This window comes from Hetaerina americana, unplaced genomic scaffold (genome assembly GCF_022747635.1).
Source record: "Hetaerina americana unplaced genomic scaffold, ioHetAmer1.1.p SCAF_7, whole genome shotgun sequence".
Taxonomy (NCBI): domain Eukaryota; kingdom Metazoa; phylum Arthropoda; class Insecta; order Odonata; family Calopterygidae; genus Hetaerina; species Hetaerina americana.
The window spans coordinates 22,440,154-22,463,612 of NW_027287316.1; the positions used below are offsets into that span (position 1 = coordinate 22,440,154).

General features: G+C 37.3%; 1 protein-coding gene across 1 annotated transcript in view; it reads right to left on the reverse strand.

Annotated features, from left to right (window-relative positions):
* Positions 1 to 759: 759 nt before the first annotated feature.
* The window catches only part of LOC139696568 (multiple epidermal growth factor-like domains protein 6), a 28,499-nt gene continuing 5,799 nt past the window's right edge, over positions 760 to 23,459 (reverse strand). Inside the window, exons 4-25 of the mRNA XM_071595372.1 lie at positions 23,050 to 23,184; positions 22,464 to 22,598; positions 21,878 to 22,012; positions 21,292 to 21,426; positions 20,706 to 20,840; positions 20,120 to 20,254; positions 19,534 to 19,668; positions 18,948 to 19,082; positions 18,362 to 18,496; positions 17,776 to 17,910; positions 17,190 to 17,324; positions 16,604 to 16,738; positions 16,018 to 16,152; positions 15,432 to 15,566; positions 14,846 to 14,980; positions 14,260 to 14,394; positions 13,674 to 13,808; positions 13,088 to 13,222; positions 12,502 to 12,636; positions 8,729 to 8,866; positions 8,146 to 8,286; positions 760 to 869 (exon numbers count right to left, since the gene is read on the reverse strand). Of these exons, the coding sequence (XP_071451473.1) occupies positions 760 to 869; positions 8,146 to 8,286; positions 8,729 to 8,866; positions 12,502 to 12,636; positions 13,088 to 13,222; positions 13,674 to 13,808; positions 14,260 to 14,394; positions 14,846 to 14,980; positions 15,432 to 15,566; positions 16,018 to 16,152; positions 16,604 to 16,738; positions 17,190 to 17,324; positions 17,776 to 17,910; positions 18,362 to 18,496; positions 18,948 to 19,082; positions 19,534 to 19,668; positions 20,120 to 20,254; positions 20,706 to 20,840; positions 21,292 to 21,426; positions 21,878 to 22,012; positions 22,464 to 22,598; positions 23,050 to 23,184 (2,954 nt within the window). The remainder of the gene's footprint in view (positions 870 to 8,145; positions 8,287 to 8,728; positions 8,867 to 12,501; positions 12,637 to 13,087; positions 13,223 to 13,673; positions 13,809 to 14,259; positions 14,395 to 14,845; positions 14,981 to 15,431; positions 15,567 to 16,017; positions 16,153 to 16,603; positions 16,739 to 17,189; positions 17,325 to 17,775; positions 17,911 to 18,361; positions 18,497 to 18,947; positions 19,083 to 19,533; positions 19,669 to 20,119; positions 20,255 to 20,705; positions 20,841 to 21,291; positions 21,427 to 21,877; positions 22,013 to 22,463; positions 22,599 to 23,049; positions 23,185 to 23,459) is intronic.

Genomic DNA, 23,459 nt, shown 5'->3' on the forward strand with positions numbered 1-23,459 from the left:
GCTAATTTGTAAGCAATTCCCGTTGATCTTTTAAAGAAATCTACCACCGAAAATTTATTATAATTTAATGACAATCCCCAGCTAGAACGCCATTTAGAAATGCAATATAAATCCTGCGCTAAAATAAAACGATCCTCATCCCCAGATATCTCCCGATAGATCACCGTATCATCTGCGAACATCCTGATTTTAATCTTCACTTCGCGGCTCAAATCGTTAACAAAAATCAAGAAAGGAAACGGCCCGATTACACTTCCCTGAGGAATCCCCGAGGTGACTCGAACGCTGTCGGAACTAGCGCCATCAAGGACTACCTCCTGTTCCCGCTCTGAAAGAAAATCTTTAACCCAATTTATGGCGCCCTTTATACCCGTGACCGTTAATTTATGAATGAGTTTACCTTGGGGAACCTTATGAAATGCCTTATGAAAATCTAAAAAGATCCCATCCACTTGCCTACCTGTCTCACCCGATAATAGTAAGTCATGTGCAAATAATCCTAATTGGGATCGTATGACCGGGTTTTCCTTAATCCGTGTTTAAAAGTTAATGTTATCAATGTATCTCATTATACAACTGATCTTTATGTGCTCTAAGATTTTGCAACAAATAGAAGGAGAGATATAGGTCTGTAATTACTGTCGTCCTCCCTGTCGCCACTTTTGAGAGGTTTCCCTCTGCGCCAGGGACCCACCAATCACACGTAAAAAAATAAAATTAAAAATTATAAAATATGAATGAAAATTAATCACTCACTCTCTAGCTTGGATGTACTATGCAGCATTGGTCCTTGCTATTCTCAAGCACTGAAACTCTATCAGGGCTTTCGAGAGGCTTTCCTCTGAGCCAGGGGTGGGCCCCTGCTGGAGCTAGAGAGTGCGTGATTAATTTTAATTTATTATTATTATAATTTTTAATTTTATTTTATTGTGATTGGTGGGCCCCTGGCTCAGAGGGAAACCTCTCGAAAGCCCTGATAGTTTAAGTGCTTAAGACTAGCAAGGATCGTTGCTGTATAGTACATCAAAGCTAGAGAGTACGTGATTAATTTGCATTTATTTCATTTCATTACGTGTGACCGGCGGGCAGCTGGCGCAGAGATAATTCTCTCGTCAGCCCCTGACTGCTGAGTGTTTGACAAGGGCGAGGGTCAATGCTATCTAGTGAGCCTTAGCCAAGCATTTTGGTTCTAACCGTTTGCGTTATCTATTTATTTATTTTTAGCATTTTTTAATATTTATTTGATTTTTATTTGATTTTAATTTCAGTTATATTATTTGTTTGATTTACTGCATATATCTTCTCTAATTTCCCTCACCCATCCTTTGCCCATTTATGAGTACGGCTGGGGTTGATTCTTCCCATAATAGAAAGCTTGTGGGTCATTGTCCAAATACTTGCAAAGCACTTTACGTTTAAAGCCTAGTTAGGGTGCAATGCAAACACATACACCATAAACCAACAATCAACTGCACCCCAGTATGCAGCACGAATGCCATCCAACAATACGCAAGCCAGGACTCAATAAGCAAGAAGGAGAAACTCCACCACCACATGAACATGCAACATAATACAATCTCTCCCCCCCCCCAGGAGACAGTGATAGGCAGGGAATGCGACCCAACGTTGCAGGTAGCGGGCGGGTACCCCCGCCGAGAGGGACGAGGGGAGACTTGAAATGCTGTAAAAACCATAGGAGCTGCATGTAGGGATTTTTTTCATTTTGTTTTCCTTCAGCATTATTTTTTAATTGGGGTTAGTTCACTCGTAATTTTCTGGTCGAGTTTCCCAGGCAATGATCCATTCATACATACCAATTAAAAGGCACTGCTGGAAGGAAATGCTTTTCTGTCGATCCCAAATATGTTCTTATTTCATTGCCGTAAAATATAGTATTCATGTGTGCTACAAGTATATCATATTTTGCATTCATGGTATATTTCAGAGCTTTAGCCCATCTTTATTTTTTCATGATTGATTCATTGAGACACCTGGACTTAAGATACCGCAACTTGGAATCAAGTGGACCATTCTCTTGATGTTTAACAGATATTCCTGGGGAGAACTATTTCTGGGGAAAAGAAATATTTCTAATTATGAACAAGAAATTATGAATTTTTAAGGGCCCAGGTCACAATGAGGGTTCTACGAACAGAATCGGCTGTAATATTAAGTACTTGCAAGTACTCAGTTGAATAAATAAAATTTCCATCTGCATTTTTACTGCCTGTGCTCCAACCCATATGACGGAAATACCAAATTATGGAATTGATGACATGTTGTAATCACACTATCATTTCTTCCCTTTCATATTTCGGTGGATATTTTATGTTATCGTGTTGCATTCATTTACTCAGAAGAAGTTTTGGAGAGTATTTACTTGAGGGTCATCAGAGAAAATGTTTGGTTAAGAAATATTGGGTGGTCATTTTATTTGAATTTTCGGCACAAATAATTACATATAATTTTGCGATAATAATAATATTACATTAATATAATTGTGTGCATGCAATGCACATATATTACATGCACACAATTTGGAAAATAATGATGATCATGGATCACTGCAGAGCACACGGAGAATCGGTTGAAATCCAGAGCCTGTTACTCCCCTTTTCCACCAAGAGCTGTTGCTTACTTTTTTATTCGTTACGGAAATTTTAATGAGACTGGCTGTGTATAAAACTTTAGTTACCAATTGAGGTGGAAACATGGTTAGCGAGGTAATTAAATATAATTTGAAAGGTTCCTCATTGCAGCTCCAAGGGGCTGAGTTTAGAAAAGAATCTTTACTACTTTTTATGGCAATCTGTTATGATATGACGAAAGGGCACACAAATCGGGGTTATAAGATCTGATAACATTTCATTTGTTTTACCGCCAGAGCACATCTAACACAGAGGCATGTTATCGCGATGGAATGATGGCGGATGTTGAGGTTTGAGGACACTAAATCATAACTAGTTGGCATAAATGTGATTTCCGTTGTCTTCAGTGTACTTTGTCCGATTCCGCTCGATGGTCGGCGTCTCTGCTGCGTACTAAACGTGTAGTGTACATCTCAGGAAATAGGCCCAGCATTTTTTATAATTTTTAAATATAAGGAAGGGTAGTGGGTTTGGCTCGGCCTTTGATATGATGAATGGGATTCAGTACGTAATTTTCGTTATCATCGACAAGATAACGGCTGCGAAAGCCACGGATGCGACAGCACCTAGAAAGAAAGGAAATTGGATGGATAGTCAATCAATATTCTTTGGTATCTACGATTTTGTTCTTTCTTCAAGTGACGAAGAGTATCAGATGCCGAAGGTATAATATCAAAAGACTAGGTCGCAATCATTAGACTCATGGGAAATGTGCAATAGTTACAGATTTTAAAAATACTTTCACAAAGGTGCAAACCTACTACCCATGTTAGGTAGATAGAAAATAGACACATTCCACAGTTAATATTTATTGCCGACCATGGTTTTGCCACTGCGAGCGGCCACGATCAGGTAGTCGCGGGGTACCATGTGCATGAGGAAATAGAGGCATTATATGTAAAATGATGGGGGAACTACCACCCCCTGCCACACTTCATTGGCTCGAAGGAGATTATGTAGATGTTAAGATATTAAGCCAGTAAAGGTATACATATATGCTCATAGGAACAATAGGTGGGTAGTGGAGTGAAATGGGGAGAGCTTGAAGGAGTGACGCGTTTGGAAGAAGGGTGAGAGTGGGTGGAGAAGGATTGATGGGCAGTTCGTGGGGGCTTGACCCACACTGAAAGGTCTATACGCTTTCAGCGGATTGAGAAGTGCATTTGTTGTTTTGTTAAGTAGGCTAAATGTTACTTGGTTCTCTTTTTGAATATTCTCCCAGTTTGTCCCATGCATATGGCGTTGCAGTAAACGTAAAGGAGCATTTATATTCCGCTTAGCCCCAATGTGTCTAGTTTTACTTTGTTGGTCCCCAGAATATCTTTGAGTGTATGTCAGTTGTAGAAGGCGGTTTGTCCTTTTTCTCGGGACATTTTTACATGATCCGATGTATGTTAAGGTTGGGATTTGTTGGTTTATGGTATATGTTGTATGTATGTGTATATATATATATATATATATATATATATATATATATATATATATATATATATATATATATATTGCGGTAGTCCAGTGGTTAGAGCATTGGACTGCTGACCGGAGGGTCCCGGGTTCAATTCCCGGGCAAGGCACTCTGGGCACCTGCAGCTCCACCCAAGCTGAGGTGATTTTTCGGGTACCAGGTCTTCCTGGGGAACCATAACCGGCACAGGGAAAGGAACTGGCCCCCCTACCCTGATGTGTGAATTTTCTCACGCCGTATAGGGCTTAGTACTGGGTGATCTCTACCATCACCTACTAAACCGACCTTCGGGTTGATTGCTGTGTTTATGGTTTATATATATGTATATATATATATATTGCGGTAGTCCAGTGGTTAGAGCATTGGACTGCTGACCGGAGGGTCCCGGGTTCAATTCCCGGGCAAGGCACTCTGGGCACCTGCAGCTCCACCCAAGCTGAGGTGATTTTTCGGGTACCAGGTCTTCCTGGGGAACCATAACCGGCACAGGGAAAGGAACTGGCCCCCCTACCCTGATGTGTGAATTTTCTCACGCCGTATAGGGCTTAGTACTGGGTGATCTCTACCATCACCTACTAAACCGACCTTCGGGTTGATTGCTGTGTTTATGGTTTATATATATGTATATATATATATATATATATATATATATATATATATATATATATATATATATATATATATATATAGAAGTATATGGTACATGTGTCTCCATGAGTGTAGGATGAAGTGATTTTGGCATGAGTGTGTGCGCTACTGCGGCTGTAATTTTCCATGTTGTTGTTTTGCAAGTGGTATTGTTCCTTTTTACGGTTGATGACCTAACACCCCCCGCCACACACCCTTGCGGCGGCTTGTGGGGTATTATGTAGATGTAGATGATATTTTTCGTGACCTGGGAGCTGAAGCATGCGGATCTGCATTTTTTTATTAAGTTCAACCAAGCATTACAGCACCTTTCGCCTAACGGTTCCCACCCCAACTGGAACTTTTAAACCTCAACTTACCCGCGCTGCACGAGTCGCCCACTAATTTGTAATTCTTCTTACACTGGCAGATTATTCGGTTGTTCATCGGATCAGCGGCACACTCTGCGTTTTTGTCCACGCATCCGTAATCCGAGTAGCAGTCCATTTTCACCGCTGAGTTGGTTATTACATGCGATACAGGTCCGCCAGGTCACAGAGAAGTGAAGAAACACAGAATTTATTGACAGGGAAAATATTGTAATTCACACACCGACGCAAACTCACGCACACACTCTTATTTAAATATACTGTTTAACTGTAAACGTGTGTCGCTGAGGGCTGTAAACGTGTGTCGCTGAATCTATTTGAAGTTATTATTGGACCAATAATTTAGTGCTACCAATATTTATGATGTGATTAAGGACTTTGAAAAGGTTAGACACCACCGCAACCTCAAAGGTTTGCGTGGCGGACTCTGCTTCCGAAACGTCAGTCATGAATTGCCCGACTTGTTTGAAGATGCGTAATATTCCGAATAAGTGTCTTTTCTGGGACTAATTTGAAAATCGTGATATATTCTTGCTTATGTGAAATGAGAAAATTGCACACTATTTTACCTCGGAAATTTTCTGAAACCAATCGACATCTTTTGCCGCCCGTTAAACATTCACGTAGTCGCTCACGCTAGACTGAATTACGGAACCCTGTTCACAAACATAAACTTACCTAAGAATAGTATTAACGCCATATGTACTTTTTTATTTACATTTAACAAAATGTCAATATTTATTCAACACGAGTTACCCATTTAAGGTAGGCAGGACGGTCTGTGAAGGCTCTTTTCCGTACCGTGTTACTTTTATCTTTAAGCTATACAGATTTTCCTCTTTTTCTGTCTTCATCTGGTCTAAAAACACTATTTATTGATTGATAGCCGTCCTACTTCAAATGATCCACTGTGTTGCAGCCTTCAACATCCCCCAAAATCTCTAAATTTCCCCCATACACCGTTTCTGCGTTGTTTGAGTACTCCTTTCACTTTCTATTCCCCTCCCACGATATTAAAAATATCTTCTTTGCTTTCGGCGATGAAATGGGTGCCATCGGTATTGGAAGGTATTACTAAGGAAGGTATTACGCTATTTTGCCAGTCGTCCAATTTTCCTAATGATCCATTATGTATCTTACAGAATGCTCCATATATATATATATATATATATATATATATATATATATATATATATATATATATATATATATATATATATATAATATCTTCGAAATAGAACGCTCTTCGGCGACACACAAATATTTAAAAAATAGATTTAGATTCTTAGAATATAGAAACACAAAGAAAGGACACTCACAATTAGTTATTTTACGTTTCGACAGCACGGCTGTCGTCTTCAGAATGGCGTTCTCGGGGAAGAGCGGAGAGAATGTGCGGGGGAGAGGTGGGGGAGGGAGAGGTAAAGGGACCAATAGGAAATGAACAAGGGGGTGGGGGGGATATGTAGGCAGCCAATTGATGCATTCAGTGGGCTTGGTTCAGCCCGGGCGGTTTGAATGATTTGGCCACCCAGAACCCGCGAGATGGCGCATTTCTACAGAAATCATGAAATTCATGGATTCCGTCGGAATTCGGAATTCATGAAAAACAGAGCTGAATTCCGTCGAAATGATCAAGAAATAACGTGTGAGTGTTCTTTTTACGTGTTTCTATAATGTTTGGTGCTGTCCGTGTTTATATATATATATACATATATGCATAGAGATTTATTTATTTATTTATTTTATTTAATAATTTTTTGACCTTGAATCTCGAATCTATTCTTCATATATGTATATATATATATATATATATATATATATATATATATATGTATATATTTATTTATATGCTAGTAATTGTTTTCGATCTAGAATCTCGAATCCATTCTTCCTTCCCACTTCCGTCTTGGCTAAATGTACGACATCCAAGCCACTAGGAATATTAGTTTATCTATAGCTATAGCTAGTTCCTATCTTGAAAAAACCTACGCCCCTTATATAAGTCTGTTTCTTGAATGAGCATAGCGCTCATAGTTGTCTCATGAAATTTAGATGCTGAAGACATTGAACAGGACTTGCGCACTTTTTAGTGTGATTACGTCGTCTGTTTTTTTCCTTGCTAATGTGTTTCCTTGCTAGTGTTCATGACAAATGTGTCCTTCCGTAATCTTCATTTTGGTTGTTATATTCTAAATTCTAATTTGACTCAGATGAGATATATCTTTATTTTGAATTCTTAATTCTCTCGTTTTTTCTTCCTCGATTATTCACATTTCTGTGCCATTAGGCTATTGCTGGTTTAAGTCACTCTCTTTTGAATCATTAACCGCTATAATACTCCAAGCTCAGGATAAAGATTTGGATGAAAATTCTATTGCATTTAGGCTTCAATTATTGTTTCCGGTTCTCCTAAAATTATTTTAATTGTGTATTTGTATTTATAAAGAAACATTGTTACAGAATGATGAACAGCAAGTACTCGCTATTCTTATTTCGTAGCAATTAGTATACCGACTTGAATTTATTCCACATCTTCAAAGCTCCTCCTGCATTAAATTAAATACACAAGGCTCATATGCATACAGCTATAATTTTTGATTAGCCATTGTAAATATTCTGTTACGCAGATTTAAAAATAGCGAAGAATCACTAAACTCTTTGGCGCTGGTTAATACGTTAACGGGTTTCATTTAAAAACTTCCTCTTCAATTGCGAAACTTTTTGTCGTTAATATTTTATAGCCGATTAACTTATAGATTAAATAGCTGATGATCTTAACGATCTGTTCCTTTTAGATAATTTCATTCCATGTTTTGCCATACCGGAACGTTCAAATTCACCCAGCAGATTTCAGGATCCTGGATTTTGTAAAATTACCACTGAAATAAAAAATCACTCCGTGGGACGCCATCACAATTTACGCTCTTTCACTAAGTAAGAAAACACGTTTTTATGAAGATGGGATTGATTTTCATTTAGCTTTACATAATTATATATATAGTGCAGTACTTACGTGCCAGGCACTTCTTATGGTCTGGGTCCTCCGTGTAATTATTCTTACATTGACATTCGCCTGCTGTGGCTACTGTGGTGTTACAAATTTCCACTAGTGGATGGCTGCAGTCCGAGGCGTTGGCACACGGCTTGTGCAGTCCTGAAAAGCGGAAAGAAATAAAATATTGAAGAATCGGAATGTCCGGCCATGCTCCATACAGAAATAGACCTAAATACAAACAACACTATTTAATTTGAAACTATGGAAACGATTTGTACTTGACCATTTTAGGAGCTTTTGCTGTAATCAGAGGTGATATTAGAGTATTAATTGATTTCCCAGGGCACTAAACAATGGCGCCTTCCGAGGGCGATGTTTTTCTTGCAAAAATACATTTGCATTGTGGGGGTGGAAACAACAAGATGATGTTCTATTTCCTTTTCAATCCGCATTAATTTTTGAAATGTGGGCTATTCTCGTTTTACCATGACTGCCCGTAATTCCACAATAGTGCCCAGACGTGTAAGATACTGCCGTCGAATGATTTACGTTTACATGAATTCGGGACCACATTTGGACGGAGAAGATTCAAAATACTTACCGGCAACGCATCTTGAATTGTTGGCCGCAGCCTCGTAGTCTGGATTACACTGGCAAGTTGTAGACCCCTTGTCACCGAGGCAATCCGCGTAAGGCGGGCATTGGGACTTTGAGGTACACTGTTCTCCTATTTTCAAATCTGTGTAGGTAAGAGGTGGAAACTGTTATGCATTCAGAAAAAAGTAAAAACCACAAAATTAACGAATTTTTCACGACAAATGCTGTTTTATGTCGAAATCTAAAAAATTCCTGAGGTTTTTTTAAAAACTTTTATAAGGTTAGACAAAATGTCATTCCATTTTTCCTGACATTGATAGAGAAACGGATGGTGTACCAGCCAAATTAATGGTACCCTTAAACTCCTGATGTCGCAAAAATATGTTATTGCAAACAACAAAATATAAGTTAATATCAGAAAATTCGGGGGAACCCGAAAGGGCGGGGGATCGAGATGGTGCGGGGGCTAACGTACTGGCTTCCCACCCAGAGGACCCGGGTGCAAATCCCGGCGGCGTTGAATATTTTTCAGAGGTATCTCGAACCCTACTTGAGGTGCTTTGTGGAGGGCACTTTGAGTGAGTTCGCCGTCCGTCGGATGGGACGCTAAGCTGCGGACCCCTAGGCTCCTTTTATAAACAGTAGGCTAATGCCGACGCCGGGTCTCTCTCCATCCTTTCCTGTCCATCCCCTATGGCGCAAATGACCTCAGCTGCCGGTCGCCTCCCCTAAATACTACTACTACCCGAAAGGGAACGAGTGAGCACGGAAAGAGAGGATACATGCCGCAAAAATAAGAAGAGAGCTCTATGGTTGAAGAATGTAATAGACGGAAGAATGTTAGACAAACGAGGAAAGAGCAGGAACAGGATCGGCATGCTGGGCGGAATAAAGGGAGAAAGAAAATACTCGGAGATGAAGAGGAACCTTATGCAGAGTACGTTGCTGGATTGCTTTGTTAGCAGTCACAAAATATTTATTAGGTAGTTGTGTTCACCCAAAACCCACCTTAAACGGTAGATTTCCTAATAATATTATAATAATTATATATATATATACATAATTATTATTATTAGGTAACTTGGTTATTACTCAGGTATACATGCCACCGAGCAACCATAAGGAAGAAGAGGTCGATAGGATATACGATCAGTTAACAGGACATAATCACCTGTATTCCTGCAGGGAAACATTTGATAGTGATGGGGGATTGGAATGCGACGGTAGGCGAAGGAAGGGATGGTGACGAGGTCGGGGACTACGGTTTAGGCATGAGGAATGACCGCGGGGAGAAAGCAGTTGAGTTCTGCAGGAGAGGGGGGGTTGTCATCACCAACACTTGGTTTAGATAACTCAAAAGGCGCAGGTATACACGCCAGGTGACTCAGAAAGGCATTAGCTAGGTTATATCCTGGTTAGACACAGGTTTAGGAAAAGTGTGATAAATTCGCACAGCATCCCGCGAGTGGATGCGGACTCTGACCACAATTTAGTTGTTATGAAATGTAGCGTCCGTTTCAAAAAGTTAAGGCGAAGCGGCGGGTTAGAAATTGGAATGTAGAAGCATTAAATGGTTTGAAAAGGAAGGAGTACCAACAGGCGGTAGAGGAAATCATGGAGGAGGGTAAAGAGCTAAGTACTATCGAAGAAAAATGAGGAAGGATCAAGAAAGGGTTATCGAAAGCCGCAAAAGACACTATTGGAACCGTTAACGCTAAAAGGACTAGGAAACCATGGATCACGGATGAGATGATTACAAAGATGGATGAGCGGCGAAAATGGAAGAATGTCAATACAGAATTAGGAAAAACGAATTACAAAGAATTAAACAATAAATTTAGGCGGGCAATAAATAAAGCAAAAGAAGAATGGTGGAAGACGCAGTGCGAGGATATGGAAAGTCTGCAGAGGAAGGGGGAAATTGGTGCGCTGTATAGCAAAGTTAAATCTTTATCGGGAAGTAAGAAAGGGACATCTATGCTAAGAGTTGGAGATAAGGCGGGTAAGATAATAGTTGACACAGGAAAGATCCAAGAGAGATGGAAGGAGTATATAGAAGAACTGTATAGTAAAGAGCTTAGACCAACAAAATTAGACATAGAAAAGGAATATGACGTGCGTGGACTACCTTTCGTCTGGTTCCTAACCGGTAGATTAACTAATAATAATAATAATATATATATATATAAATATTATTATTAGGTAATCTACCGTTAAGGTAGGTTTTTGGATGGACATAATTACTAATTAAATAATTTGTGACCCCTAGCAAAACACACAATCCTACTCTACCATAGGTTCCCCTTCAGCTCTGAGTACTTTCATCCTCCCTTAATCCCGTCCAACATCCCTATCCTGTTCCTCCCCTTTCCTCATTTGCCTAACATTCTCCCCTCTATCACAGTCTTTAACATCCCACTGCCGGTCAATACACCCTTCAGCCACTTTTCCTGCCTCCATAGGATTGCTCCCAACAAACCCCTCTCTTCGCCCACCATACCAAGTACTTCCTCATTTGTTTTCTTCTCTGTCCATTTCACCTTCTCCATTCTTCTCCACACCCACATTTCAAAAGCCTCCAATCTATGTCTATCCTCCAGCTTCAAGTACCACGTTTCCGCACCGTATATAGCTACGCCTCATGTCAAAGTTCTTACGAGTCTTTTCTAAAATCCTTACTCAACGTCCCTGTCATCGACTCCCTCCTCCTTGTGAAAGCCTCTTTGCCTAGCGCAATTCTTCTCCTTACGCCCCTACTACTTTGACCGTGGTGGTCCAAAAACACTACCGAGATACTTAAACTGTTCTACCTACTCTAGTTTTTGCCCTCCTATTTTAATGTTAACTTAGCCTTTTCTTTCTAGAAAATCGCATAATCTTCGATTTATTAATATTGATTTTGATTCCAAACCTGTCGCACTGAATTTCCAATTCACTCAGCAATACTTGCAACCCCTTGGCTGACTAACAAACTAAAGCTTGGTTATCAGCAAACCTAACTGATTTTACGAATTCCCCGACCACTTTCATTCCTACCTCCAGCTCTTCCCATGCCTCTTTGATTATTTCCTCTGCATACAAGTTGAACAGCAACGGTGATAATGGGCAACCCTGCCTTACACCCCTTCCTAAGACTGCCCATCCGGCCTCCCCGTTTCCCACCCGTACCTGATCAGTCTGAGACATGTACAGGTTGCGGATTAGCCTCCTTTCCCTCCAAACTATTCCTATTTTCTGCAATATACTCATTAGTTTTTCCCAAATCACTCTATCAAAAGCTTTTTCGAAATCTACGAAACAAGCAAATACCTCCTGGTTGTGTTCTATAAACCTCTCGATTAATAATGTCATTACTGCAATGGCATCACGCGTACCTCTCCCGTTCCTAAACCCAAACTGATCATGCTAATCGTAAGTAATCATTTGCCCTCCTTATGGTGGCTCGGTGGCAGGTATACCTGCAACCATAAGGAAGAGGAAGACGATAGGATATACGATCAGTTAGAGGACATAATCGCGTGTGTTCCCGCAGAGACACATTTGATAGTGATGGGGGATTGGAATGCGACGGTAGGCGAAGGAAAAGATGGTGATTATATCAGGGACTACGGTTCCATCACCAACACTTCGTATTGACACCACAGAAGACGTAGGTATACATGGAAAATGCCGGTGGCACAGCAAGGTATCAACTCCATGAACTTCTCTACAGCCTGCTGGTACTGCTGGTACTTTCAATTTTGAATTTAGAAATATTTTATTTTAATAGGAACCCACCTTGAACGCAAATTCCACCATTGTTATTATACCATTGATCACATTTGCACTTTGCCGTTGTTGTGTCACACGTAGTGTGAAGAGCATCGCTGCATTTCTTGTCGCTGTTGCAGGCGGCACCAGGGGTATAAGGGTCTGAAAGTATATAATATTAAGCGTATTTAAGTTTAATTTCATGCATGCGTCCAATGGGACTTCATCAATGATTATTTGAAATGAGACAACTCTTAACAAAAAATCTACATATATTTAATCCATTATTATTTTTCTCTAATTTTCGCATTCTTATGTAGCGACTGGATGACTGAACGATTTAGGATTTAAAAAAATAAATTAAAGCCCGATGTCAATTGTTGAAATGAGATGTTACGTAGTGCACGGGAATATTTTGTACCGTCTAAAAATGAAGGATATCATATTATTCTGATCTTCTATTTGCAATTTCACGTGTTTAATTTAACTTGAAAATGCAAGTTTACCTTGTGTATGTTCACTCATACTTATAATAATTTATAGAAATAAATTGTAAATTCGTCACGGTTAGGTGCCAAGAAATGGGATCCTAATCCCACTGTTTATTACTTACCAGTCACGCATGTTTTGCCATCAACAATATACCCGCTTATACATTTGCACGTTGTCGTTGTTTGGTCGCACATAGTGTGAAGATCATCGCTGCATTTCTTGTCGCTGCTGCAGGCGGCACCAGGGGTATAAGGGTCTGAAAGTATATAATATTAAGCGTATTTAAGTTTAATTTCATGCATGCGTCCAATGGGACTTCATCAATGATTATTTGCAATGAGACAACTCTTAACAAAAAATCTACATATATTTAATCCATTATTATTTTTCTCTAATTTTCGCATTCTTATGTAGCGACTGGATGACTGAACGATTTAGGATTTAAAAAAATAAATTAAAGCCCGATGTCAATTGTTGAAATGAGATGTTACGTAGTGCACGGGAATATTTTGTACCGTCTAAAAATGAAGGATATCATATTATTCTGATCTTCTATTTGCAATTTCACGTGTTTAATTTAACTTGAAAATGCAAGTTTACCTTGTGTATGTTCACTCATACTTATAATAATTTATAGAAATAAATTGTAAATTCGTCACGGTTAGGTGCCAAGAAATGGGATCCTAATCCCACTGTTTATTACTTACCAGTCACGCATGTTTTGCCATCAACAATATACCCGCTTATACATTTGCACGTTGTCGTTGTTTGGTCGCACATAGTGTGAAGATCATCGCTGCATTTCTTGTCGCTGCTGCAGGCGGCACCAGGGGTATAAGGGTCTGAAAGTATATAATATTAAGCGTATTTAAGTTTAATTTCATGCATGCGTCCAATGGGACTTCATCAATGATTATTTGCAATGAGACAACTCTTAACAAAAAATCTACATATATTTAATCCATTATTATTTTTCTCTAATTTTCGCATTCTTATGTAGCGACTGGATGACTGAACGATTTAGGATTTAAAAAAATAAATTAAAGCCCGATGTCAATTGTTGAAATGAGATGTTACGTAGTGCACGGGAATATTTTGTACCGTCTAAAAATGAAGGATATCATATTATTCTGATCTTCTATTTGCAATTTCACGTGTTTAATTTAACTTGAAAATGCAAGTTTACCTTGTGTATGTTCACTCATACTTATAATAATTTATAGAAATAAATTGTAAATTCGTCACGGTTAGGTGCCAAGAAATGGGATCCTAATCCCACTGTTTATTACTTACCAGTCACGCATGTTTTGCCATCAACAATATACCCGCTTATACATTTGCACGTTGTCGTTGTTTGGTCGCACATAGTGTGAAGATCATCGCTGCATTTCTTGTCGCTGCTGCAGGCGGCACCAGGGGTATAAGGGTCTGAAAGTATATAATATTAAGCGTATTTAAGTTTAATTTCATGCATGCGTCCAATGGGACTTCATCAATGATTATTTGAAATGAGACAACTCTTAACAAAAAATCTACATATATTTAATCCATTATTATTTTTCTCTAATTTTCGCATTCTTATGTAGCGACTGGATGACTGAACGATTTAGGATTTAAAAAAATAAATTAAAGCCCGATGTCAATTGTTGAAATGAGATGTTACGTAGTGCACGGGAATATTTTGTACCGTCTAAAAATGAAGGATATCATATTATTCTGATCTTCTATTTGCAATTTCACGTGTTTAATTTAACTTGAAAATGCAAGTTTACCTTGTGTATGTTCACTCATACTTATAATAATTTATAGAAATAAATTGTAAATTCGTCACGGTTAGGTGCCAAGAAATGGGATCCTAATCCCACTGTTTATTACTTACCAGTCACGCATGTTTTGCCATCAACAATATACCCGCTTATACATTTGCACGTTGTCGTTGTTTGGTCGCACATAGTGTGAAGATCATCGCTGCATTTCTTGTCGCTGCTGCAGGCGGCACCAGGGGTATAAGGGTCTGAAAGTATATAATATTAAGCGTATTTAAGTTTAATTTCATGCATGCGTCCAATGGGACTTCATCAATGATTATTTGCAATGAGACAACTCTTAACAAAAAATCTACATATATTTAATCCATTATTATTTTTCTCTAATTTTCGCATTCTTATGTAGCGACTGGATGACTGAACGATTTAGGATTTAAAAAAATAAATTAAAGCCCGATGTCAATTGTTGAAATGAGATGTTACGTAGTGCACGGGAATATTTTGTACCGTCTAAAAATGAAGGATATCATATTATTCTGATCTTCTATTTGCAATTTCACGTGTTTAATTTAACTTGAAAATGCAAGTTTACCTTGTGTATGTTCACTCATACTTATAATAATTTATAGAAATAAATTGTAAATTCGTCACGGTTAGGTGCCAAGAAATGGGATCCTAATCCCACTGTTTATTACTTACCAGTCACGCATGTTTTGCCATCAACAATATACCCGCTTATACATTTGCACGTTGTCGTTGTTTGGTCGCACATAGTGTGAAGATCATCGCTGCATTTCTTGTCGCTGCTGCAGGCGGCACCAGGGGTATAAGGGTCTGAAAGTATATAATATTAAGCGTATTTAAGTTTAATTTCATGCATGCGTCCAATGGGACTTCATCAATGATTATTTGCAATGAGACAACTCTTAACAAAAAATCTACATATATTTAATCCATTATTATTTTTCTCTAATTTTCGCATTCTTATGTAGCGACTGGATGACTGAACGATTTAGGATTTAAAAAAATAAATTAAAGCCCGATGTCAATTGTTGAAATGAGATGTTACGTAGTGCACGGGAATATTTTGTACCGTCTAAAAATGAAGGATATCATATTATTCTGATCTTCTATTTGCAATTTCACGTGTTTAATTTAACTTGAAAATGCAAGTTTACCTTGTGTATGTTCACTCATACTTATAATAATTTATAGAAATAAATTGTAAATTCGTCACGGTTAGGTGCCAAGAAATGGGATCCTAATCCCACTGTTTATTACTTACCAGTCACGCATGTTTTGCCATCAACAATATACCCGCTTATACATTTGCACGTTGTCGTTGTTTGGTCGCACATAGTGTGAAGATCATCGCTGCATTTCTTGTCGCTGCTGCAGGCGGCACCAGGGGTATAAGGGTCTGAAAGTATATAATATTAAGCGTATTTAAGTTTAATTTCATGCATGCGTCCAATGGGACTTCATCAATGATTATTTGCAATGAGACAACTCTTAACAAAAAATCTACATATATTTAATCCATTATTATTTTTCTCTAATTTTCGCATTCTTATGTAGCGACTGGATGACTGAACGATTTAGGATTTAAAAAAATAAATTAAAGCCCGATGTCAATTGTTGAAATGAGATGTTACGTAGTGCACGGGAATATTTTGTACCGTCTAAAAATGAAGGATATCATATTATTCTGATCTTCTATTTGCAATTTCACGTGTTTAATTTAACTTGAAAATGCAAGTTTACCTTGTGTATGTTCACTCATACTTATAATAATTTATAGAAATAAATTGTAAATTCGTCACGGTTAGGTGCCAAGAAATGGGATCCTAATCCCACTGTTTATTACTTACCAGTCACGCATGTTTTGCCATCAACAATATACCCGCTTATACATTTGCACGTTGTCGTTGTTTGGTCGCACATAGTGTGAAGATCATCGCTGCATTTCTTGTCGCTGCTGCAGGCGGCACCAGGGGTATAAGGGTCTGAAAGTATATAATATTAAGCGTATTTAAGTTTAATTTCATGCATGCGTCCAATGGGACTTCATCAATGATTATTTGCAATGAGACAACTCTTAACAAAAAATCTACATATATTTAATCCATTATTATTTTTCTCTAATTTTCGCATTCTTATGTAGCGACTGGATGACTGAACGATTTAGGATTTAAAAAAATAAATTAAAGCCCGATGTCAATTGTTGAAATGAGATGTTACGTAGTGCACGGGAATATTTTGTACCGTCTAAAAATGAAGGATATCATATTATTCTGATCTTCTATTTGCAATTTCACGTGTTTAATTTAACTTGAAAATGCAAGTTTACCTTGTGTATGTTCACTCATACTTATAATAATTTATAGAAATAAATTGTAAATTCGTCACGGTTAGGTGCCAAGAAATGGGATCCTAATCCCACTGTTTATTACTTACCAGTCACGCATGTTTTGCCATCAACAATATACCCGCTTATACATTTGCACGTTGTCGTTGTTTGGTCGCACATAGTGTGAAGATCATCGCTGCATTTCTTGTCGCTGCTGCAGGCGGCACCAGGGGTATAAGGGTCTGAAAGTATATAATATTAAGCGTATTTAAGTTTAATTTCATGCATGCGTCCAATGGGACTTCATCAATGATTATTTGCAATGAGACAACTCTTAACAAAAAATCTACATATATTTAATCCATTATTATTTTTCTCTAATTTTCGCATTCTTATGTAGCGACTGGATGACTGAACGATTTAGGATTTAAAAAAATAAATTAAAGCCCGATGTCAATTGTTGAAATGAGATGTTACGTAGTGCACGGGAATATTTTGTACCGTCTAAAAATGAAGGATATCATATTATTCTGATCTTCTATTTGCAATTTCACGTGTTTAATTTAACTTGAAAATGCAAGTTTACCTTGTGTATGTTCACTCATACTTATAATAATTTATAGAAATAAATTGTAAATTCGTCACGGTTAGGTGCCAAGAAATGGGATCCTAATCCCACTGTTTATTACTTACCAGTCACGCATGTTTTGCCATCAACAATATACCCGCTTATACATTTGCACGTTGTCGTTGTTTGGTCGCACATAGTGTGAAGATCATCGCTGCATTTCTTGTCGCTGCTGCAGGCGGCACCAGGGGTATAAGGGTCTGAAAGTATATAATATTAAGCGTATTTAAGTTTAATTTCATGCATGCGTCCAATGGGACTTCATCAATGATTATTTGCAATGAGACAACTCTTAACAAAAAATCTACATATATTTAATCCATTATTATTTTTCTCTAATTTTCGCATTCTTATGTAGCGACTGGATGACTGAACGATTTAGGATTTAAAAAAATAAATTAAAGCCCGATGTCAATTGTTGAAATGAGATGTTACGTAGTGCACGGGAATATTTTGTACCGTCTAAAAATGAAGGATATCATATTATTCTGATCTTCTATTTGCAATTTCACGTGTTTAATTTAACTTGAAAATGCAAGTTTACCTTGTGTATGTTCACTCATACTTATAATAATTTATAGAAATAAATTGTAAATTCGTCACGGTTAGGTGCCAAGAAATGGGATCCTAATCCCACTGTTTATTACTTACCAGTCACGCATGTTTTGCCATCAACAATATACCCGCTTATACATTTGCACGTTGTCGTTGTTTGGTCGCACATAGTGTGAAGATCATCGCTGCATTTCTTGTCGCTGCTGCAGGCGGCACCAGGGGTATAAGGGTCTGAAAGTATATAATATTAAGCGTATTTAAGTTTAATTTCATGCATGCGTCCAATGGGACTTCATCAATGATTATTTGCAATGAGACAACTCTTAACAAAAAATCTACATATATTTAATCCATTATTATTTTTCTCTAATTTTCGCATTCTTATGTAGCGACTGGATGACTGAACGATTTAGGATTTAAAAAAATAAATTAAAGCCCGATGTCAATTGTTGAAATGAGATGTTACGTAGTGCACGGGAATATTTTGTACCGTCTAAAAATGAAGGATATCATATTATTCTGATCTTCTATTTGCAATTTCACGTGTTTAATTTAACTTGAAAATGCAAGTTTACCTTGTGTATGTTCACTCATACTTATAATAATTTATAGAAATAAATTGTAAATTCGTCACGGTTAGGTGCCAAGAAATGGGATCCTAATCCCACTGTTTATTACTTACCAGTCACGCATGTTTTGCCATCAACAATATACCCGCTTATACATTTGCACGTTGTCGTTGTTTGGTCGCACATAGTGTGAAGATCATCGCTGCATTTCTTGTCGCTGCTGCAGGCGGCACCAGGGGTATAAGGGTCTGAAAGTATATAATATTAAGCGTATTTAAGTTTAATTTCATGCATGCGTCCAATGGGACTTCATCAATGATTATTTGCAATGAGACAACTCTTAACAAAAAATCTACATATATTTAATCCATTATTATTTTTCTCTAATTTTCGCATTCTTATGTAGCGACTGGATGACTGAACGATTTAGGATTTAAAAAAATAAATTAAAGCCCGATGTCAATTGTTGAAATGAGATGTTACGTAGTGCACGGGAATATTTTGTACCGTCTAAAAATGAAGGATATCATATTATTCTGATCTTCTATTTGCAATTTCACGTGTTTAATTTAACTTGAAAATGCAAGTTTACCTTGTGTATGTTCACTCATACTTATAATAATTTATAGAAATAAATTGTAAATTCGTCACGGTTAGGTGCCAAGAAATGGGATCCTAATCCCACTGTTTATTACTTACCAGTCACGCATGTTTTGCCATCAACAATATACCCGCTTATACATTTGCACGTTGTCGTTGTTTGGTCGCACATAGTGTGAAGATCATCGCTGCATTTCTTGTCGCTGCTGCAGGCGGCACCAGGGGTATAAGGGTCTGAAAGTATATAATATTAAGCGTATTTAAGTTTAATTTCATGCATGCGTCCAATGGGACTTCATCAATGATTATTTGAAATGAGACAACTCTTAACAAAAAATCTACATATATTTAATCCATTATTATTTTTCTCTAATTTTCGCATTCTTATGTAGCGACTGGATGACTGAACGATTTAGGATTTAAAAAAATAAATTAAAGCCCGATGTCAATTGTTGAAATGAGATGTTACGTAGTGCACGGGAATATTTTGTACCGTCTAAAAATGAAGGATATCATATTATTCTGATCTTCTATTTGCAATTTCACGTGTTTAATTTAACTTGAAAATGCAAGTTTACCTTGTGTATGTTCACTCATACTTATAATAATTTATAGAAATAAATTGTAAATTCGTCACGGTTAGGTGCCAAGAAATGGGATCCTAATCCCACTGTTTATTACTTACCAGTCACGCATGTTTTGCCATCAACAATATACCCGCTTATACATTTGCACGTTGTCGTTGTTTGGTCGCACATAGTGTGAAGATCATCGCTGCATTTCTTGTCGCTGCTGCAGGCGGCACCAGGGGTATAAGGGTCTGAAAGTATATAATATTAAGCGTATTTAAGTTTAATTTCATGCATGCGTCCAATGGGACTTCATCAATGATTATTTGCAATGAGACAACTCTTAACAAAAAATCTACATATATTTAATCCATTATTATTTTTCTCTAATTTTCGCATTCTTATGTAGCGACTGGATGACTGAACGATTTAGGATTTAAAAAAATAAATTAAAGCCCGATGTCAATTGTTGAAATGAGATGTTACGTAGTGCACGGGAATATTTTGTACCGTCTAAAAATGAAGGATATCATATTATTCTGATCTTCTATTTGCAATTTCACGTGTTTAATTTAACTTGAAAATGCAAGTTTACCTTGTGTATGTTCACTCATACTTATAATAATTTATAGAAATAAATTGTAAATTCGTCACGGTTAGGTGCCAAGAAATGGGATCCTAATCCCACTGTTTATTACTTACCAGTCACGCATGTTTTGCCATCAACAATATACCCGCTTATACATTTGCACGTTGTCGTTGTTTGGTCGCACATAGTGTGAAGATCATCGCTGCATTTCTTGTCGCTGCTGCAGGCGGCACCAGGGGTATAAGGGTCTGAAAGTATATAATATTAAGCGTATTTAAGTTTAATTTCATGCATGCGTCCAATGGGACTTCATCAATGATTATTTGCAATGAGACAACTCTTAACAAAAAATCTACATATATTTAATCCATTATTATTTTTCTCTAATTTTCGCATTCTTATGTAGCGACTGGATGACTGAACGATTTAGGATTTAAAAAAATAAATTAAAGCCCGATGTCAATTGTTGAAATGAGATGTTACGTAGTGCACGGGAATATTTTGTACCGTCTAAAAATGAAGGATATCATATTATTCTGATCTTCTATTTGCAATTTCACGTGTTTAATTTAACTTGAAAATGCAAGTTTACCTTGTGTATGTTCACTCATACTTATAATAATTTATAGAAATAAATTGTAAATTCGTCACGGTTAGGTGCCAAGAAATGGGATCCTAATCCCACTGTTTATTACTTACCAGTCACGCATGTTTTGCCATCAACAATATACCCGCTTATACATTTGCACGTTGTCGTTGTTTGGTCGCACATAGTGTGAAGATCATCGCTGCATTTCTTGTCGCTGCTGCAGGCGGCACCAGGGGTATAAGGGTCTGAAAGTATATAATATTAAGCGTATTTAAGTTTAATTTCATGCATGCGTCCAATGGGACTTCATCAATGATTATTTGAAATGAGACAACTCTTAACAAAAAATCTACATATATTTAATCCATTATTATTTTTCTCTAATTTTCGCATTCTTATGTAGCGACTGGATGACTGAACGATTTAGGATTTAAAAAAATAAATTAAAGCCCGATGTCAATTGTTGAAATGAGATGTTACGTAGTGCACGGGAATATTTTGTACCGTCTAAAAATGAAGGATATCATATTATTCTGATCTTCTATTTGCAATTTCACGTGTTTAATTTAACTTGAAAATGCAAGTTTACCTTGTGTATGTTCACTCATACTTATAATAATTTATAGAAATAAATTGTAAATTCGTCACGGTTAGGTGCCAAGAAATGGGATCCTAATCCCACTGTTTATTACTTACCAGTCACGCATGTTTTGCCATCAACAATATACCCGCTTATACATTTGCACGTTGTCGTTGTTTGGTCGCACATAGTGTGAAGATCATCGCTGCATTTCTTGTCGCTGCTGCAGGCGGCACCAGGGGTATAAGGGTCTGAAAGTATATAATATTAAGCGTATTTAAGTTTAATTTCATGCATGCGTCCAATGGGACTTCATCAATGATTATTTGAAATGAGACAACTCTTAACAAAAAATCTACATATATTTAATCCATTATTATTTTTCTCTAATTTTCGCATTCTTATGTAGCGACTGGATGACTGAACGATTTAGGATTTAAAAAAATAAATTAAAGCCCGATGTCAATTGTTGAAATGAGATGTTACGTAGTGCACGGGAATATTTTGTACCGTCTAAAAATGAAGGATATCATATTATTCTGATCTTCTATTTGCAATTTCACGTGTTTAATTTAACTTGAAAATGCAAGTTTACCTTGTGTATGTTCACTCATACTTATAATAATTTATAGAAATAAATTGTAAATTCGTCACGGTTAGGTGCCAAGAAATGGGATCCTAATCCCACTGTTTATTACTTACCAGTCACGCATGTTTTGCCATCAACAATATACCCGCTTATACATTTGCACGTTGTCGTTGTTTGGTCGCACATAGTGTGAAGATCATCGCTGCATTTCTTGTCGCTGCTGCAGGCGGCACCAGGGGTATAAGGGTCTGAAAGTATATAATATTAAGCGTATTTAAGTTTAATTTCATGCATGCGTCCAATGGGACTTCATCAATGATTATTTGCAATGAGACAACTCTTAACAAAAAATCTACATATATTTAATCCATTATTATTTTTCTCTAATTTTCGCATTCTTATGTAGCGACTGGATGACTGAACGATTTAGGATTTAAAAAAATAAATTAAAGCCCGATGTCAATTGTTGAAATGAGATGTTACGTAGTGCACGGGAATATTTTGTACCGTCTAAAAATGAAGGATATCATATTATTCTGATCTTCTATTTGCAATTTCACGTGTTTAATTTAACTTGAAAATGCAAGTTTACCTTGTGTATGTTCACTCATACTTATAATAATTTATAGAAATAAATTGTAAATTCGTCACGGTTAGGTGCCAAGAAATGGGATCCTAATCCCACTGTTTATTACTTACCAGTCACGCATGTTTTGCCATCAACAATATACCCGCTTATACATTTGCACGTTGTCGTTGTTTGGTCGCACATAGTGTGAAGATCATCGCTGCATTTCTTGTCGCTGCTGCAGGCGGCACCAGGGGTATAAGGGTCTGAAAGTATATAGTATTAAGCGTATTTAAGTTTAATTTCATGCATGCGTCCAATGGGACTTCATCAATGATTATTTGAAATGAGACAACTCTTAACAAAAAATCTACATATATTTAATCCATTATTATTTTTCTCTAATTTTCGCATTCTTATGTAGCGACTGGATGACTGAACGATTTAGGATTTAAAAAAATAAATTAAAGCCCGATGTCAATTGTTGAAATGAGATGTTACGTAGTGCACGGGAATATTTTGTACCGTCTAAAAATGAAGG